General features: G+C 37.4%; 1 protein-coding gene across 2 annotated transcripts in view; it reads right to left on the bottom strand.

Moving 5' to 3' along the window:
* The window catches only part of CDH13 (cadherin 13), a 489323-nt gene that overhangs the window by 264480 nt on the left and 203391 nt on the right, over window positions 1-21452 (bottom strand). For both annotated transcript variants that reach the window (XM_054169942.1, XM_054169941.1), the window contains exon 4: window positions 19315-19431. In XM_054169942.1, the coding sequence (XP_054025917.1) occupies window positions 19315-19431 (117 nt within the window). The remainder of the gene's footprint in view (window positions 1-19314; window positions 19432-21452) is intronic.

The following is a 21452-nucleotide window of genomic DNA, read 5'->3' as shown; positions in this document are numbered from 1 at the left end:
AATGGTTATAAAAGATATGTTTTAACAGTCAGACATAACAGGAGCTATTTTTGTTGCATTTACAGCCATAAAAGATAACAGTAAGTCTAAACCTGAGAAAGGACATGGGAAATTCAAAGCACAAATACCTGTGAACAATCTTTGAGGTTATTTTCCCACCTCTCTCTTTTCCTTTATCTACTTCCCACTACAGCAGTACATCTTGAAATTAATTTCAGCAAGCAGTTTCAGTTTGGCATTGCAGGACACATTGTGACCATCTCCAACTCCAAGTTTACTAATCAAGAGAAAAATCTCTTTTAGCTTCTGTTTGTTCAGGCCCTCATTGCTCAGGATGTGTTTGGAGATCTAACACAACATGGATGTAGCTAGTGATAATGTTATATACTCAAAAAAAAAATGTTGTAACTACACCTTGATAAATCTACCTGCTTCTAGTTTGAAACAGAAGCAGTCTATCAGGACTAAAAGGTAGAATTAATGACCTTTTTTAAAAAAAATAAATAAATAGGTAGTTTTAAAACTATTACTAATATCAATATTGGTAAAACACCTACACAAACTAACTTTGAAAATAGCTATACGTATTTTAACATGACACCTAGAGCATCTACCAGAGTGAGCTTTGGTTGATGTTTGTAAAGACAGTAATCAGTACATGAAGCAGAATCATTACTCAAGTAGATGGAAAAACTGCAGAGTAAAACTCAGGTCCTAACATTTTCTCTGGATGTTTTGCCATTTATTCCAGAGTAATTAATTTCAACTTAACAGTTCTAAATAAAACTATGCTGTACTTTCAGATACAACATACTAAACAATAATTGAAGGTGTTTGTAGAGTCCCAGAAAATTGACTGTCTGTTCTTTCCAAGGTACTTGACAGAAATTTGGAAGGTCTTTAGAGTGTACTTTTAAAACCTGCTGCTAAATTTCTAAGAACTCACAAGTGGATCAAGTGTAATCCCAAAATTTTGGTATCTGTTATGGTACTTATGGTTCTTTTACTGGTACCCACCATGAACTTATTTTGTCTCCATGCATATATTGTATAAAGACCCATTTGCAGGTTGCATAAGGACTCTCTCCAGCAAAATCATAGACATTAATAGTTTATTGTCTATTTGTATCAAGATTTCTAAGTATACTTAATTCTCAACTTGCATGTTGAAACCATATCAATTACCCAAACTTAATTGAAGCAGAAATTAATCAGTGAAGGGTAGTGTGAGAATTCATTCCATTTTTTCCTCAAAAAAACAGTCATTGAATTGTTAGGATTGGAAGAGACCGCAAGGATCATCTAGTTCCAACCCCCCTGCCATGTGCAGGGACACCTCACACTAAATCACTCTGCTCAGAGCCACATTAAAAACCTCCAGGTATGGGGCTTCTACCACCTGCTGGGGCAAGCTCTTTGAGTGCCTCACCATCCTCATGGTGAAAAACTTCTTCCTACATCCAATCTAAATCTACCCATTTCTAGTGTTTTTCTATTCTGCCTCTTCCTATCACTACCTGACACCCTAAAAAGTCCCTCACCAGCTTTCTTGTAAGCCCCCTTAAGATACTGAAAGGCCACAATTAGGTCTCCTCGGAGCCTTCTCTTCTCCAGACTGAATAGCTGCAACTCTTTCAGTCTGTCCTCATAGTGGTGCTCCAGCCCTCTGATCATCCTTGTGGCCCTTCTCTGGACATGTTCCAGCATATCCATATCTTTCTTGTAGTAGCAACTCCAGAACTGGATGCAGTACTCCAGGTGGGGTCTCACCAGAAAGGAGTAGAGGGGGAGAATCACCTTCCTCAACCTGCTGGCTATGCTTCTCTTGAAGCCCAGGATGCAATTGGCTTTCTGGGCTGCAAGTGCACACTGGTGCCTCATGTTGAGCTTCCCATCTACCAGCACCCTCAAGTCCTTTTCCTCAGGCCTGCTCTCAAGCTAGTCACTACCCAGCTTATATCAGTGCTTGGGATTGCACAATCCAGATGCAGGACCTTATATTTGGTCTTGTTGAATCTCATGAGGTCGGCTTGGGCCCTCTGGGTGGATCCCTTCCCCCCAGCATATCTGCTGCACCACACAGCTTGGTGTCATCAGCAAACTCACTGAGGGTGCACTCAATGCCACTGTCCATGTCACCAAGGAAGATGTTAAACAAGATTGGTCCCAGTACTGATCCCTGAGGGACTCCACTTGTCACTGGCCTCCACTTGGACATGGACCCATTGATAGCCACTTTTTGGGTGTGGCCATCAAGCCAGTTTTTTAATCCACTGAATGGTCCATCCATCAAACCCATACTGCACCAGCTTGGAGACAGGATTCCGTGCAGGACAGTGTCAAAGGCTTTACTCAGGTCCAGGTAACTAGAAGCTGAGCCATAAAATTTAACTATGCATAACATCTACATTTTCTGACTCAGCAAGCCAAAAAATGTCTCTGTTCCAAGCAAACACATCTTTGTTTTAGTCTTTCCTCTTATTGACAGAGATATTTATATACACAAACGCATGTGTGTTCAAAAATTGGCTTCTATACACTAGGATGCAGTCTAATGTATGTGCATCCAAACATTAATGTCCTTTCAGGAGTTTCACTTCAGTCTGTGCTAGTCAGGAAGAGAAATAACAGACCTAGAGGCTTGCAGGTATCAAGTCAAATACATGCTCAGAATTCACAGTTACTGATATGAATCCTTAATTCAGTTCACTGTGCTAAACCAAACCTCATATCAAAGCTTGCACTACTGCAAAGTACAAGTGCTCCACTGAGCAAGTAAAGCACAAAGAAGTAATAAAGTTCACCTCAGCTTAGCAGAGCTTCTGTGCTGTGGAAAAAGGCCCAATTTGTAAGGGAATATACGAGTGCTATTGTCTTTTTAATACACTACGATACAGACTTTAACCCTATAAATGTTCACAGACAGTTTGGAATGGGTCTTGAGTAACCTGCTCTAGTAGGAGATGTCTCTGTACTTGACAGGGGATTGGAACTGGATGATCCTTAAGGTCCCTTCCAATCTAAACTATTCTATGAGACTATTACAATGACAGCGCTAATCATGTATTATCCTAAGTATCCTAATTGCTATTAGTATATAGGGATTGATAGTTGATAAATTCCCAGGTTGATACTAACTAGTAAGTTTAAAACATGTCTTTTTAAATGAAAGATTCAATTTATTTCTGTTGCCTACAATTATTTTATTGTTAAACAAATAACAACTAAAACATCACTTTTTTTGTCTCCCAAAAAGGAAGAAACAGAACCTTTCTAAACTTCCTCATCCACTTGTGACTAAATACAGGAGTATATTTACCTTACCTGTAGCAGCATTATCTTTTCTAACTGAAAGACAAGATGATTTCCAGTCACATACAAATGCTTACCACAACACTGCTCAGTGCCAAAAATCACTATTTAAAGCTAATAGTAAGATTTTGTGAAAGTTTAAGCCATTAAATTATTAAACTGATATACATAGAAGTTTGGTGGATAATGGCTATGCATTCTGCATCTTGCAGAAAGTAAATGTAGCTAGTAGTGTAGAAAAGAAATGAGTTTAACACTTCTGTTGAGATGGAAAAAACCAAGAATAGAAAAAGACATTCAAGAAAAAAGTCATCACACAGAACTAACCAGAGCCAAAAGAAAACAGCAAGCAACCAAACAAAGAAAAAAAAACAACAACAAAACCCCCCACAAACCAAAATCAAAACCATGGAACGTCTGCCTTATTCAAGAGAAAAAAAAAAGAAAAGTCTGGATTTATCATATGAAAATAGAATCAAAATATTTGGAGATTCTCTGAACTAATGTGCTAACACTTACAGTGATGAAGGCACAAGAGTGCACTCATCTTCATAAAGAATTCAGCAATGGACTTAAAAATACGTCTTTTTCTCTTCTATTTTACTGATCTAAATCAAATACTTGGGATAATGAAGCAAGTTAATTTCCACAGGATCAGACTTTGTTATTTAATTTTTACTGAAAATTAAGGCTTCAGGCATAGGTTCACCATGCTCAAATGAAAATAAGAAAATATATGATGGTATTAGCAAGTATTTACTTTTTGGAAATTAGTCAACACCACGTCATGGAGTTAGAAAAATAGTTCAATTTTGTCTGCTAATTTCATTAATAATAAAAATCACCGTAATATGTGTGTCTCCATGGCTACGCTTTATGTGTCTAGAATACAGAAAGATCTTAAAACAGACCCAGGATTACCAGCTAATAAGAAAAGCAGACTTGATTTTGAAACTGATATTTAGAAAGAACAGTAAGTCTTTTCAATTACAAATCCTTCAGTTCAATTTCAGACAAAGAAAGCAGTAGGCAAGAAAACAGATCTCTCCTCAGTTAGGACTACTCCTCCAGATCAAGCCCTTTGGAGTACCTTAGAAATGTTTGGTTGATAACAGTAGATCAGCCTTTAACCAAATTTAGAGAGCAGTGTAATTTAAATGCAACATTATGTTCAGAAATGTAAACCCTTCACTTTACGGGATTAAGACTAAGGATATATTCCCATTACAGCCATAAGTTTGAGTAGTGCGCTGTCATTTGCCTGCACTGTTGTCTTTTACAAACCAAACCAAAGGAACTGAATCATATTCCATCAGAACATGCCTGTCTACCATACACTTACACAGAGTTGCTGGTGTGCTGTGGTATTTCATGGATGTCAGGCATATTCTCTGTGATTAAATTCTGTTACCTATCACAGCACCATGTTATACTGAAATCTAGGTATTAGTTTTCTCACTCATATCACATAGCATCTTTGCCTTTTATTTCCTTGAGAAACAGGAAATATATATAACTAGAAAATGAATTAGAAAATTCAGTTCCCAAATTTAACCCTTCTCTAGTGCCTTGTAGAGTAAGAAGTAGAACTGAAGCCTTAAATCTCTCAGTTAAAAAGCTGAGCTTCAAGAGACTCAGGGACTTCTGCAGAGTTAACAGTTTTACCTGAAAGCAGGCTATATGTCAGCCCAGTATCACGCATGTGAATAGCAAATAGGAAACAAATGAAATTGCAGAGAGCCCTTTACTCCTAAGGACTTATCTCCAAGGCACAGTAAAGACAAGGGACTACTTTCTGAGCCTTCTAAGAACTAGACAGTATCTAGTACCACACAGAACTTCTCCAGAGGCTTTTGCGGGGCCTACACAGAAAGGTGTACTCTGGAAGACAGAGAGGTCCCTCTTGACCACTCCATTTTTCTACCTATTTCAATAATCAGGCATTATAACATTTCTTCTTGTATTATAGGAGAGCTGGAGGTGGCTAAATGCTCATAAATGTCAGAAGAAATAACATTTAACTCCACTTTCTGACTGGTGTGCACACTGTCGTGCTGAAGGTAATGAGGCACCTACATTCCCCTGAAAATGTGGCCTTAGAAACTCAAATCTCACTGCTTTCAGAAGGGGGCTTTTTGTTTTTATTTTTTTTATTTTTATTTCTAGCATTGCCTACAAGCTTTTGAAATGCAGAATGACTCTATAAATAATAAAGCAATATTTGACTACAAATAATGAGTCAGACATTCCTCACCCTTTCTCTTTACTTTCCAGATACATTTGCATGATATATATTGTATTTAGGAGAATGAAAGCTTAAACTTGAGATGGTTTGTGGGAATAGAGAACTGCAAGGGAAATGTTTGTGCAGTCACCCTGAGATCTTTTTGCAGTTTGTTCTCTTTGCCAAGAACAGTAAAAATGTTTTGCAATTCAGAAATGAGCCAGGCACTGATGGTTGTGGGACACTCCTAGGATACATCTGCCCCCATATTCTGCCTTTTAATGATGACTCATACTGTCCTGTACCAGCACCAGAGCCCAAACCACCAGAATCATACCCTTTAGTTTGCCCCCCAGATCTCTGGACAATATCTAGAGTAGAAATAAATATTTTTTTCAATTAAAAAAAATAAAATAAAAAATCAGGTGTTTCCTGAAATTCCAGTGGAAGTAGAATTCTTGACGTTAACTGTCGCTGTAGGGTTCAGCACAGCACCCACAGCGACAAGGGTGGAATTCAAGCAGGGGGGTAGGGAGCGCCCAGGTCAAGAGCCCCTGCCCACGGCAGCAAGCCCACAAGACTCACGACTGCCTTCACGCAGCTTGCATTCGTAGCTCTCCTCTGAATGTAGTTGCAAGGCGTTGGTTAACCACCTCCTTCTTCTTACTGGCTGACAATACTTATTAAGGTAGTGCAGGTGACTCTTATCTCATCTACGGGAGTTGCTTATTAAGCCACTGCAGGTGGTTCCCATTTCAACTCTCCTTGCAGTTTCTCATCTTTTATCATCCAGTCTGGGGGACAGAGTCCCCCACAGTTAACTGCTTTTCAGCTATTTGCTTATCACACGGATTTATGAAACCCTAAATCCCCTGACAGTAAATAACTGAAACTAATGCCAGATCTTGTTATTAAATTATTTGCAATAAGATAATTTCCTTAGCTCATCAACACAATAAGCTCTTACTTTGAAAGCTGCTGCATAAGTGTCCGCATGGTTTGTTACAAAAGTAGCAGAGATTCCTTCCTTGAGATATTAGACAACAAATGGCCGCCTAGCTGTATTTTGCCTCTAGTCTTGGATTTAAAAAGCTGATGGGAGAATTTCAGTCTCCTTTCTGAAAATATAACTAATTCTGACAGTCCAATAAGAATTTCAGATTCTTTTTTTTTTTTTAAGAATGTGGGGAAAAAAAGTAACTATTTTTGCTCTTACCTCTATTGTAAGTAAATACTGCACTAGAGTACATTGTACCTGTCTTCATCTTGCTATAAATTACATGCATATATGTGTACGGGTAAATAATGATGAGAGAACATATTCTTAACTTGTTCCCAGAATTCAAAGGCCACTCAGGATGGGCAAAATTTCAGCATAATAAAATGTGGTCAAAACTTATTATCTTGTTCACAAGAAAAAGACCTGGAGGATAAATGGAGATGCTATCATGTTCAGAGCAGCTGGCAGTGAACTACATCTGCATCATTTTCCATCTGAGGAGTTTGAAATCACCAGGTTTTGTGGAATCTTGGGGAAATATAAATGCAATCAATTTTCTACTACTTGCAAAGAGGGTCCTTCATCAGTCATTCCCTAAAGGACACAATATGCCTGTTTTTTAAGACTTCTCATTAACAGATAATTGCACTTCTTTTCAAAAGCATTATTGACTGTATCATGATTATGTTAATTTTTATTTTTTTATGAGATAATATATTAAATAGTAAATACTCAAAGATTCTCACAAGAAAATAATTAATAAAATTCAGTAATGGTGCTATATGTCTTTCCATATATGATAGATTCTATTAATTCAAATTAATTGCCATGATCCACTGACCCTTAGCAAATTCAGATTAGAAAACCCAACAGCACAGTAATAATGGATGAAGTTGATTTATTATGTTTTCCTATTTACACAATTTCAGCATGCTCAGTATTGTTCATTAATTTTTATTGGTGATAAAATTCATATAGATCCTTATAGTTTTTCCTTCACATAATTAGCAAGCTCCCCATTGCAGACCTTGCTCTTTAAATATCCCTGAATTAACCATTATTCTAACCTTACAAGGAACAACAGCTTCTTCGGTGACATTTAGAGGCTTGTTTGTCATGTAAAAAAAGAATCTGTTGAGGCAAAGCTATAAGTTAAACACCTGTTTCTTTAGTTTGGTCTCCTAAAAAGAAAAAAAAACCAACAGCCAAACAACCAAACTAACAAAAAACCACTTAAGTGATTCTGCTTGTCTGAGCAATTTCAAGTCTATTGGGTAGTTCCAATCAACTTATAAAAAAGATAAAATAAAATAATCCAGGATACAAATTTCCTATAAGTTCCACGGAAATAAGAGCAATGTAAAGTGAAAAGAGCTATTCACACCTGCAGAGACTGAAAGGTAGAGTGACACAAGTATATTCATTGCCCAGTCAGGCTAGCTGTAGCTCCAGGATGTGCACTCTTTTATCCCATTTTGAAATGCCAGAAAGGAGAAAATAACATCAGTAGTGCTGAGGGCACTGTGGGATGATATAGGGTCATTGTACTTGAAGTATTACACAGATAAGAAGATCTGGGTTTGTTGCAGGAAACTAGTATTTGTAAGGAGCCATTCTCTTGTCACTTCACTTGCTCATGAAAATACCTGTAATATATTGTAAATCAAGTTTGAACATGAATTTCTGTTACATTGGTATAGCCCCTGAATTCAAGTTCCAGCCACACTCAGCTGCATCCAAAACTTTTCCTTTTTTTTTTTTTCTTTTTGCAATTCTAGTAAGTACAATACATATAAGACACAGGTTATTGGATTATAGGGATCACTACTGCTTTCATTTTCTGGACTTCATTTTTGTACAGGTTGCTATTATCAAAACCCATTCAGCAAGTTCAATTGGAAATGCAAGCTTAATAGCTCCATTCATGCCTTGAATAAAGGAAAAGTAAAACTTATGAAGTCACGAAAAAATACTTGTGATATTGAAAAAAGAGATGAAGTTGAACCTTAATGAAAATCCTGTTTTCCAAATGTGCTTTAATAACTTTCCCTATAAACATAGTGAAATAAATTATAACTTGATATGCACATTATCAGCTTAGTTCATGCTTGCTTCAAGTGTCCCTTTTCCCCCTGCCATGTCCCAAGATGGCTGACCTGATCAAAAGTCCTTTCTCACTTTGATGGGGGAATTTCTGTTTGCTTCAACATGCTTAAGTTCAGACATCATTGGACCAGGATACAGTAAATTACTTTAGTATTTTCTTACCAGACTGTCACTCCATGGCAGTGCTGAGTGGTGAGGACAGGCTTACAAACACTGTAATATGTCAGCTTAAACAGAAGCTCCAGCTAAATAAAACTGCTAAAACCATGTGCTGGCAGAAATATGCAAATACTTTAACAATCATTTCAGTTCTTAGATAAAAGTGATATAAATATTTCTTTCATGTTATTCACCTATATATATGTGACTGTAGGTACTTGCACTAATGTTATTCACTGCTGTATATTCACTTACTCTTCAGAAATGTAAGACAGAAAGTAAGGTGGCAGGAAATTCAGATATGGAAGAACAGCAATGCGACTGATGCTTGTTGACACAAGAGCAGATGAAATGGGGAGGCTTTTCAATAGAAGCAATATGTACTCACAGCAGCATCTTATAGATTAAAATGTGAGGAAAAGCACATATCAAGTCAATAGCATCGACCAAGAGAGTACATGAAAGTCTGGCTATGTGTGTACAAGCCTGTTCTCATTGGGGTTGGAACTAGATGATCCTTGTGGTCCATTCCAACCCTGACTGATACTATGCTACTACTATGATCATTACGCATCTCTGAGCATGCATGTGTATATAAACAGGGCAGAGTTCCTGGATTTAAATTCCAGAAAAATAAATTCCAATAATCAGCATGACTTCATAAAGAGCCTCACAAAATGTAAACTATATAATGGCCAAACAATGGTCAATGCTCTTGCTACTTTAATTACAGAACACTGGAATGCATTTTACTAGCAAGACCGTCTTTCAGGAATCTCAGTGACCAGAAGGAAACAATCTAAAGCTAGGAAGCTGTAACTGAGTGGAAGAGATCAGGTTGGGGTATGCTTAAGCAAAACTGGACATACAAAAGTCCATGGCCCCTCACGGGATGCATTCACATGTGCCAAGGGACCTGACAGATGTCTTTGCAAGGCCACATTTGATAATATGGTGGATCATAGCAAATGGGAGAAGTGTCCAAATAGTGGAAGGAAGCAAATGTCACCCTGTCTTCAAAAAGGGGAATGCAGAGGACCTAGCAAACTGCAGGACAATCAGGGTCAACTCGAACCCCTGGAAGTTTGTAGAGCTGGTGGCACAAAATCTAGTAGCAGGTGTGCCCTGGTGTCAACATTGGGTCTATTCCTGTTTAACATCATTGTAATGATCTGAATGTTGAGGCAGATTGTATCCTCAAGAAGTTTACTGATGACACAATTCTGGGAGTTGTGGCTGGTGCAGACTGTTTTCAGTGGTGCTTGCTAATGGAATAAGAAGCATTGAATGCAAACTGAAACAGAAGGTTCTATCTGAATATCAGGAAATCTGTTTACAGTGTGAGAGGGACTGAGCACTTTCGGTTGCCCAGAGAGGTTGTGAAGACTTCCACCTTGGATGCAGTTGAAAGCCATTTAGACACAGTTCTGTACAACTGGCTTTAAACAGCCCTGCTTGAACAGTGAGGGTGGACAAGACAACCTCCAGAAATCCCTTCCAACCTCAACTATTCTGTGACTCTGCTATAGACTACAGACGACCTAGTTCACCTCTGAATTTCATGAACAGGGTTGCAAATTAAGTGGTATAGGGTATTAACCAGGAAGGCTAAAAAGTTTTCTCCTTAAGACAAGAGCAAAAGATGTTTCAGAAAGGTGAAGGAAGAATATCTATTGAGTTAAATCACAGCTGCCATTATAGATATTACAGTCATATTCCTTCACTTAGCCTAGTGATCTGTTACTATACATCACTCAACATTGCAAGAGAAAAAAAATTCAAAAGAATCCACCATGTATGACGAAAACCACGATCCAAACATAGAAAGTTTAAAATTAGTTAGTAATCACTAAAAAGATTCGGGAGTTAATCAGAAGAAAGAAAATCGCTATCATTCCCTGAGTGACATCTCTTTACTCCACCTTACAGAGGAGCCATATATAATACACATCATTTTTCCTTCTGGAAATGCTCTGCCAAACCATCTTTTCTTAATACCACTTTAACAAGCCACAGTGAATAGTATCAGTTTTTTTTGCCAGTCCAGTCTGCAAAATGCCTTTATTAAAGTCTGTCATTAACGGAAGTACCGAAGTTGACAGTATGACAGTATTCAGTTTGTAAATTGACAGGGATAAGTTATTTTTCTTCCTAAAATATCATTAATTTGGGTATTGCTTTATATTACACTATACACTTGCTAACAACTGATTTTGCATAATAACAAACCAAAGGAATGATTTGGAATGAAACAGAAAAATGATTGTGTAGAGAAGGTACAATACTCAGACAACAGATCACATCTGAATCAATTCATAGCTACCAAATAAATATCTTCATTGATTTAAAGGAAGCTTTGTGGTCATGTTCTCTCTGTTGACTTCTGCATTTCAGAGATCTCCTCTTCTTGATAGTAATATATTAACACAGGAGACTGCTACTGTAAGTCTGCTGCATCTGTCATATAGCTTCAAAGAAGGAGTTACTGCAAGTAAATTTGTAGGAGGAAATTCTACCAGTGAAGGGTATCAAGCAAACAGAAACCCTGGATCAAAGCATCCTGTTTTGCCAATCTGAGACTACAGAATTAGACCCTATATTGTGTTGGTATTTGGCCCTACTAACAATGCAGAAATCAATATTTTCCTAAAAGTATACATTCAGTAAGAAGATATGTTTTTCAAGCTGGACAGAACAAGTGATTATTTCCAAGAACAGAATTAAACCAAGGCAGAAATGTCCAGGTGGATAACAAAAACATTTCCATTAGTCAACTCAAGATGCCTTAGAAGTTTGCAAAGATGAAAGTAACCCCCAAAAAATCAATAGAGTTTGCTAAAAATGACAGAGATCTGAGTTGGAGAATGGCAAGTTAATAACTTATTCTGCATCCCTACAAGGGGCTTTCTGTTTGCTGCTGCCAACGCAGCTTTCCATTCATAGTACACTCAGTAAGACCAGGTACAGAATCACACTCTACAAGTAATTCTTAAACACTAGCCTGGGTTCATTTGGGTTGGAGAAATTGAACACGCCCAGAGTTTTGGGGAGATTCTTTGGGTTCATTTTACAAAGATAACTACAATTAACCATGTGAAAAAAGAAAAAGAAAAAAAGAAAAGACATTACATATGGAAAGGTGTCTGACATTGGGCATCATTAGATGAAATAGCCACTGCATCTAAAAAATAATCCAAATACTTCCCTAAACTTAAGTCTAAAATTCAGTTAGTGCATCAATGGAAAATGAGTTGCCAGGGGTTTATTTCATCTTATTTCCTTTGCATATGTAGTTTACTGGCAGGGGCAGACTTCACCTCTACCTTCATCTGCAATACAGTTTAAGATACCAACTTCTGAGATCAGTTAACACAAACAATGTGATGGTTAAACTCTAGCACACTTTGCTGAACAGCTTTGGCACATAAAATCTCTTCTGCTCCATGCTTTCCTTAAGGTCATTAGCATGATTTGTTATGAAGCAGGAAATTAGGTACAGGATATTTCAGTATTGGGCAGAAAATTTAATTCTGTTATTACCATAGAGCTGCTTTATCTCCATCAAACTTGTATCCATAGTAACTAGATTAGAAAGTAATCCTCAAATGTTTAAAAATTCTTTTATTCTTACTAACAACACCAAACAATTAAAAATAATGGCAATTTCTTATTATTCTCCAGTTTTCCAAGGCATCTGCTGCTGAAGTGCGATTCTTCTGAAAGATCTTAAATAAATAGGAGTGTTTTAACAAGGCTGTCCATTAAAAATCTGCTAGTTTAAAGATAACAGATGTGTTCTGCTGGAATTGTTTGTGTGACTATCAGTATTTTTCTGTAAAAAAATAAATCTTGAAGAGAGACCTTTCAGAAAAAAAGAGATAAATTTGAAGTGCTTTTTTCACTTCATGATTTGTTAGAACATCAAATACATATCCTTTAATGAAAATTAATATGCTGTAGCTTAATAATTCATGTACTTGCATTGAAAACCCTTTCATTTAATGGAGTGCTCTTCATTTCATTACATTCATTGCTGATGTAGGTTGGTATTTTTCCGTGAAGGTCAGAAGTGTGCCATTCCTTCATGCCAGCCACAAATCAGAGCAGTTGTTAAACTCTGACATCTCCAACAGTCCATTCAGGTCCAGCTCAGCGGGGTATTACACATTTTCAAGAACAACAGAATAGCAGGAAGCCTCTAGGTGTCTATGCTTTCAGGATCAGAAGCAGTTTTATTATGCAACTGTGACTGTATATTTATCAAACTTTGTATTCCCTCCTCAGTAATACTCTTGAAAATTAATTCCTTTTCTCTGGGGAACAGAAACTTTTCTTCTAATCTCATGCCAAAATTTATAGCCATTAGTCATTAAGCCAGTCTATTCCTTTTGCTTAAATCACTGCGCTCACTTTACATCTACAGAAAACACTTTACCGCGCTAGGCTGAACAAATTGAGCTCATATATATTTCTGCCAAATTTTACTGTAGCAGTATCAAAACTTGATTTTTCTCTAATCCAAATCTTGTTTCTTGATGGATTAGGAAGAGCTTTATTTATGAAGACTGTCATTATTGCATAAATGATATTAATCAATAATTATTTTCCCTTTTCTTTACATCATTCTACCACTCTTTCTTTGCTGCTTGTGTTTCTATATCCTCAGCTGGGGATGTGCGTTTTCCTGTGTAGAATAATAGACACATTTTAGTTCTCCTTTAATGCTCTCAGATTTTGATGCAAGAAACCAGAATTCTTTGTACCCGAGTAATTCCATCTACTCTGCACCCTGAATGCTTCCTAGGAGCCAATCATTCCAACATCTCCCTGGTGGTACCACTTTCTCAGCTGTCGTTGAAATACTCTTGCCTTTCGGATAAGTCAGTCTAGACTCTTGCTGATGACCATCTCCTCTTTTCTGAGCACTCTTTAGAGCAGCCTGATCATTAGATTTGGTGTAGTGATGATTTGGAAACAACCAAATGGATATTAAAGAATTTTGTTGTTTTTTCAAATCCAGGGGGTATTTCTTGTAGACCTCAGGACCTACTTCTAGTTCCACAGTAAGAAACACAATCTCTTGATTCCAAATCATTTTTAGTCACTGATAGGAAGATTCAGACCAAGAATTTGGCTTCAGACCAACTGAAAAGTCAGTAAGGACTTCCACAGATCTTCCGGGGTTGGAAAGGGTTTTAGATATGTCTCCTCTGTTGTGTACATCATTCTGTTCTCAGTTAGGATGCACCGTTATCGTCCAGACTTGGATGCTCACCTTAGCTAGGTCCTTCTCTTCCACCACTTCTTTAATCTGCTCTTTAGACTTTCTCTCACTCTTCAGATTTTGTGCTAGAACAAATTCACTTCTTAATTAGCTTTTAGTTCACTTTCTTGTTCATTTGTTGTCTCTGACATGTTCTTCTCCAGTCTACAATCCTTCCATCTAGATGCTTTTCATGGGCCAGTAGATCATGATCATTTATCTTGACAATTATATCACCACCTTCTCAAACTTTTGACTGAAATTTGGCATTTTTCCAGCTGCATGTTTAGTACTAACCACTTCTCTTTTGTGAAGCATATATGATATATAAATAGCTTTAATCAGACAGCCACTCAAAAATAATAAGCTTCCAGCAGCTTTTCCATCCAGTGATCTTCAGTTCTTCAGTTTCCTCCCCTCTTCTTTTTTTTTTTTCTGTATTGTTGCATTAACAAACAAGCTGTGTTTTCTCTTTTGCTTAAATTCACAACTCAGAAGAAAAAAAAAAAAACAAACAACAAACAAACAACAAAAACCTCCACAAAGATCTCTAACCTGTTTCCTAGCCTAAATTGCTTTTACTCTTGAGCTTCTGTTTAGGTCAATCTTGCCATCTAATTGTCATTTAGCAGCTGTCCATCAGCCAACACCAAAAATGGGATCATATACAATATCTGATGTAAAATATCGAAATAAATGTCCTCTCCTTGCAAAAGAATAAAAGAGAGAAGAATCATAACAAATAAAACAACAAGACACACAGCCCACACAGCCTTTCTTACTGGCCAAAACGGTTCATTCAGGAGTTTCCTACAAAGTCTCCTGGGTAATATTTTCTGTCTTCTGGCCTTCACTGAGCATAAAAAGTTTCAGCAATTTTCACCCGGTCACTTACTGTTTCCAGATATTTTTTGACAACAACTCAAATATTCAGTGTTATGAAGGACAGTTCCTTAAAATCAAAGAGTAACATCATGGATTCATCATATGTCCATCAGTAGAATCTATAGGAAATCCTTTCAACCTGTGTTAAAACATACACTTTGTAGACACACTTCTCTCCTTTTGTCTGGAAGAAGCGATGGAACTTCTTGTCCCTCCCTGTAATTACTTTCCTGCACTTTGAGCTCTGCATTAGTGCAAGGATCAAACTGGAAAAAGTACCATCATGCAGTTTACCACAGTTTACCACAGTTAAAGTGTGTCTGGATAGTTTACCAGTTTACCACAGTTAAAGTGTGTTTGGATAGTGTCATCAAACAGCTGCATAGAACCACCACTTTTACGTTAGTCTTAGAAAATTTTTCCCTTGCATAGTGGTGCATAACCTATCACCACAGTTACAAAATAACCCTGCATCCCACTGTTTTGTACCTAATTTAACTTGATATGGACAAGTAAACCAGAAAAATAAAACATATGGAGAGAGACTAAAAATTGAATATCACATCCCTGTGCTATATCAGCAAGAGCTAAACAAAACACATTGATGATAGTCAACAGTTGTAGCCTGGGCCATCTGGTCACAAAGGCCCACATTACCGAGACTGCATTAAAATATTTTAACCTCACTATTTTCCCTCAGGAATGAAGGCTAAAATGCAAAGTCTTAAATTCTGCTAAAAAGTGAGATTCCTCTACCAGCAAGCACAGCATGCCTATGGTAATTATTTAATTAAGAGATGGCCTAATGAAGGGTGTGCAAATGGACAGGCAACAGTCTAATTCCTAAGTGGGTAGTCTGGAAAGCCAGTAACAGCACTAAGAACAGCTTCTACACATGTATTTCCTTGTTAAGCTAAATGCTAATTTGAATTTTTGTAATTAATTAAATCTGTTTTTTTTTTTTCACTTGTCCACTGTTATGCCTCCTTCCTGATTTATATTACCAACCCTAACTAATGAAGTATCCTAAAATCCCCATTTTTTAAAGTGCTATTTTATCCTAATTGAGGTCTAAAGAGTAGTTAATTGTTCTCCCCCTGCTCTCCTAGTTTTGCAGATCTGTCCTGCTCCCAGCTAAATGCTAATAAGCAGTTCAGCTGTGCTGCAGTCACTTCCAACCAACTTTGTGCATTTCCAGGCAACAAAGCATAGGTTGGAAACCAAGAGGCAGTCGACACAGAGGAATAAACTACACTGGAAGTTTGCTAAAGCGGGTGAAAGAGAAAATAGCACAATCAAGGTGCAACTGAAACCCCAACTTTTACATGGACATTCAAAGCAGACTGCACAATGGTATCAAACACAACTAGTCATATCTGGAATAACCACTATGTCGTTTTTCATTCAGCCAAAACTTCACATTCTTGATGAGCAGAAAAGGTAACATTACAATAACAAAGATGAAAGCAAAATGAATGTTGGGATTACTTTTCACACAGGAAAACAGATAGTTATGCCACACCACCACACACATTATTGTATTGGGGTTCATTGTTCCTACATTATTTCATTGCTATGGTTATCGCCATATCTACATAACATACGAACTGCCCCACAGCTCAGTCTCAGAGAGGCTTGAGTGGGAATGTCCATCAAAGAGAATTTCAGCAGGACACTGCTCACAGGGGTGTGCAGATTGAGTCTTTGAAAACCGCTCTGGCATGACACGAATTCTTCTGTACCCATCACAGCACACCTAAACGAGACCTCAGCCCTGGCTGCTGGCAGTGACATGACCAAATCTGCTTTCCTTTCCTTCTCATTTTAAAAACTCTATTATAACATGTAAATTGTCCATTGTCTGTATCCTTTCTTTCTTCTGAAAAACAATATAGAAAAACCACAACTACCAAATACATCTGCAATGTCCCTTCACAGTGATTACAAGAGAGCAGAGAAAGCAAAGCTTAATTTCAAAAGAAATCCACACACATCAGAGGCTGCAATTCATCAGTCTGTGTAGTGTCCTACTGAGGCTTCTGAAGATAAGCACAAACATACTGTGAAAGAGGAATTAAATGTGTCCCTTGTGCCTCACAGAAGTGGGCAAATACATGAATTTTTACAAATTCATGAAGCTAAGTACAAGTTCACAATAAGCACCTAAAGTTAAATGAGAAAGACGATCAATCTTTTCTACAGCTGAAACAAGTGCATGAATTGGGTGTCTAAGGCTTTCTAGATTAGTACAGGGTATTTTATATGAACACGTCATGGCCTTTCTTAAGAAGTTCTGGGACACAGTCCCAAACTATGCCAGGGGAAGTTTAGGCTTGAGGTGAGGAGAAAGTTCTTCACAGAGAGAGTTGTTAGCCGTTGGAATGGGCTGCCCAGGGAGGTGATGGAGTCACCATCCCTGGAGGTGTTCGAGAGGGGAGTGGACGTGGCACTTGGTGTCATGGTTTAGTAGTCATGAAGTGGTGGACAACAGGTTGGACTTGATGATATTTGAGGTATCTTCCAACCTTATTGATTCTGTGATTCTAGGAATTCTATGATATTTTTAGTTAGAGAAGAATAGTCTTTCTTTTCTACCATCAGTATGTCTGAGGCTTCAAACCTTTTTATTTGTGTTTCGTTAATCATTCAGTTGCAAATTACTGCAGCTGAACTAGAATATTTCATTCCATTATTTTAAATATCTCTAAATTTTCTCTCACTTGGCACATATACACTGTGTTACTATTTACAACAGACTATGGCCAAAATAGTCATGCCTGGATTCCTAAATTAGAACTATATTGAAAACAAATTATATTTAAAGACTTTAAAATTGATGACAGTTTAAAGTATTTCAAGGTATTACTCATTTGTAGTCATAATTAAAGTATTAGTTGAAGACAGGTATCTCAAAGCCTTTGAAAAGCAGTCTGCAAGATGCTTTTATGCTGTTTGTACATCACCAAATGATGATCTTGTGATCCCTGACTAGCATCTCAGGAACAAAACAAATCAAGATCACAAGATGCCAGGAAAACATTTAAACACAAATAGGACCTGATTCATCTCATTTTGCTGAAAGAGCCTTGTTACCAGGACTTGTATCCTAAACACCCAATATAAAATACTTAATGAAGGGAATTGCAGAAGACAAGTCAGACTACTTCAGATCCAAAAATTCACTGTTCATGAGCAGGAGAGGAAGTGGGTAGCAAGAAATAAATCAACAACAACAAAAACCCAAATGCTACAGATCTGTGTATAAGTAGCCTTTTCAATTATCTCTCTGCTTTAAAATTGTACAGCAGAGGTATTAAAAATTAACTACTTATCATTAACGTATTCACCAACAATTTTTACTGATCATTAATTCTCAAAACCTGAAATGTGAAGCGACAAGCTCAGAAATGGCTTCAGAAACTTGAGGGCACATTAAAGAATACCTCAGAAATACAGAGAAAACTTACAAAAGTTTTTGAAATCAGTATAAATTGCTGAGGAAGAGAGGAGAGAAAATTAAATCTTCACAGATTAACCTTTCTTTTTTTACTAATAGGAAAATAAACTTTCTTAATTATTAAAGTAAATGATTAGCTGCTGGCTGGCCAGCACCAGTAATTACACCCTGATCCTACAGTAAAATTCTGCCCTCAAGCCGTACATTGAGCTCCAGAAATCATATTGGTGGGAATTAGGGATGGAATCCACAGCTGGATAGGCCATGATGTCAATAACACACCTATCAACGTCAGAGTGATGCATAGGAGATGCAAACTATATTCATGTAAGTACAACTTCTGATGTATTTGAACAGTTATTGCTAGTTTAGAATTAATGATTTTGTATGCATAGCTGTATATCTGCAGATCTGGGAAAGTGACTGTTAGAATTGTCTGTCTGTGGATGATAGAGAAACTTTCCATTTTTATGTCAAACATTGGGGGAAAAAAAGAAAAACTGAAGTTTGCAAAGACTTGCTGTCTTTGAAGACTAGCAATTAACTAAGGAATGAACAAAAGACCTCTTTAAATATACTACTTTGCAGATTCCTTCTAGGTCTTGATCACAGAAACAACATAATCCAGACTATGCTGTAGGAAACTCTTCATAATAGGCCCAACCTAGATTTCGGCCCCAGTCTAACCCACAGCCAGGCAGCTACCTCTACTGTGTGGAGTAGCTGCATGAAAACACACATCTCTGATAATGCTTTATACCCACATGTATGCTGTTAAAGTCTGCCATGAATGCAAAGTCATTTTCATCTGTCTACACAATATAGACAGAACCAATCTTCTCTGTTCAGTTCTAGTTTGTATTCGGTTCACATAATATCAAAATTTGGTCCAGCTCTTGTTGACTTACCTTGCCAACAGATCTGGGGAATGGTGGTCTTTGATTTTCAGGAATTAATATTGGAGTTGCCAAAATAGCCCTTTTTTGTCTTGGAATTCCAAGGTTGCCTTCTGTCTTAAAGATTTCCTAAAAAAGAAAAAGATCAATTACAGCAACTTTGAATAATGCTCAGTTGTTATTTCCATTCCCTGCATCCTTGCAACATCAACATGAACTACCAGATTCTAAGTTTCATGTTTTCCATCAAAGAATGATAACGTATCAAACTATTTATTTAAATCTGTCAGGTTACTGCATGTCTTATAGTGAGAGTAGACAGACCATATTCATCTTGTGTTCCTATAGACTGATTTTAAACCTAAGCAAGTGAGTCTATTGTTCGAAGACAATGACTATTTAAATCACAAACCTTAGACAAGGTCTGGCTTACCTTAGTTATTTATATAAGACCTGTAAAAGGCCATACTTTAAATGTCCTACATAATTTTCACATCTCAAGTTTCATCTAGACCTGGTCACTTCTCACTCTAGGCTTTTAATCAAACTGAACTTGAAGTTGAATTTTCTGAGACTGTTCCCATGAATGAACTCTCAATAAACACCAAAAGCATGTAACTTAAAAATAAAAGTAGACACCAAAGCCCAGGTGTAACTTGGATTTCTCTTTTTTCTTAAAGAAAACTGCATGCTACTATATCTGAAAGGGAAAATGCAGTAGCAGATTGTACGCAAGCTTTTCTTTTTCCTTCTACATTTTCTGGAGTATTTAGTTCTAGCTGAGCTTCAGGCAATTCAGTATTGATGAGGTACAGAGAACTCTTCACAGTGGCCTCTGGCTCCTAGAAAACTCTGTCCATCACAGCTTAGCCTTCCCTCTCCTTTTGTTCTCTGATCCTCTCAGTGATGTCTCTGAATGAATTCAGTTTTCCATTGATTTCTCTTGCATTCTCTAAGACTCTCCTCTCCTAGCACAGTTACTCCCAAGGCCAAAACCAGCTTTTCCCCGTCTCCCAAAACGCTCCCTTTGACTTGGATCTCTTCTAGGGGGAAAAAAAAATAATTAAAAAAATCCCCAAATAAACACACAAATTTGTACTCTGTTGGGATGTGTGAAACCAAAGAAGGTTAGATTTCTACTATCTGTCCAGGATATCATGATAGCTTTACAGGAGACATCATAGGTTGAATTAGATGTCTAATTCCAGTAAGGCAGTTGCATCCTACAATTTGCTCTGCTCTCTCGTTCTAGAAACTCCAAAATCCTAAGTTTCTGGCATCCATGCTGTTGTTCTAATAGATGGCACTTAATTATGTAACAAGAGCTGCATTTTTATAAAACTGCAAAGCTGAATGAATTTTCTTAATGGCACAGTCTGGATATCCATCACTCAAGAACTCCACAGGCTGATCCTGATGGCTTCATTAGACAGGAAGCACCTATAATGATGGCAGCATCACCAAAAATGTTACCCTACCTCTACTAGCTTTGGCATCACTTTTCAAATTTGACAAAAGACAGAAGCAATGGAAACTTCAACAGTTAGTCATGATAAAGTCCAAGAGTAGTGGAAACCATGCAGAAAATATCTCCCCATAATTTTGCCAATTTTCATAACTTTCTGAGGTTCACCCTGTTAGCAAGTTCCCATCTCTCCCAAAGGCTTTGGCATTTCTCTCTATCTTTCATTCTGCAGGCTACTTGAGTCCCTATTTTTGTCTTTCAATTCCTCTCCCAAAAGAATTTTCCTTAACAAGAATTCATGAGAAAGTTCAAGATAAAAACATTTGACACATCAAATATAAAGGGAAGAGCTGAATTCTGTCCAAAGGCAAATGCACAGAGCAGTAAGCTTTCAAAATCACTTGCACTGTAACCACAGCAGACAGTTTAGCTGGCATGTGTCTGTGAGATTTCTAAGGAGAGTAAAAGTGACTACCAGTATGTCTTGAAGGAAATACCAGTTCTGTATCTCAGCAGCAGCAGTACTCAGCTGATGACAATTTAAATTCTGCTAACTCCTACATTCACAGTTGCCCTTAAGCTAATGGAAATGTAAGGAAGAATTCCCAGATGCATGCTCCTGGGAAACGAGCAAGACATTTATTCAGATTTACATCTCTTTGTATCATAGAATGGTTTGGGTTGG

The sequence above is a fragment of the Dryobates pubescens genome, chromosome 19, assembly GCF_014839835.1.
Source record: "Dryobates pubescens isolate bDryPub1 chromosome 19, bDryPub1.pri, whole genome shotgun sequence".
NCBI lineage: Eukaryota > Metazoa > Chordata > Aves > Piciformes > Picidae > Dryobates > Dryobates pubescens.
This window is presented reverse-complemented; position numbering and strand designations above follow the sequence as displayed.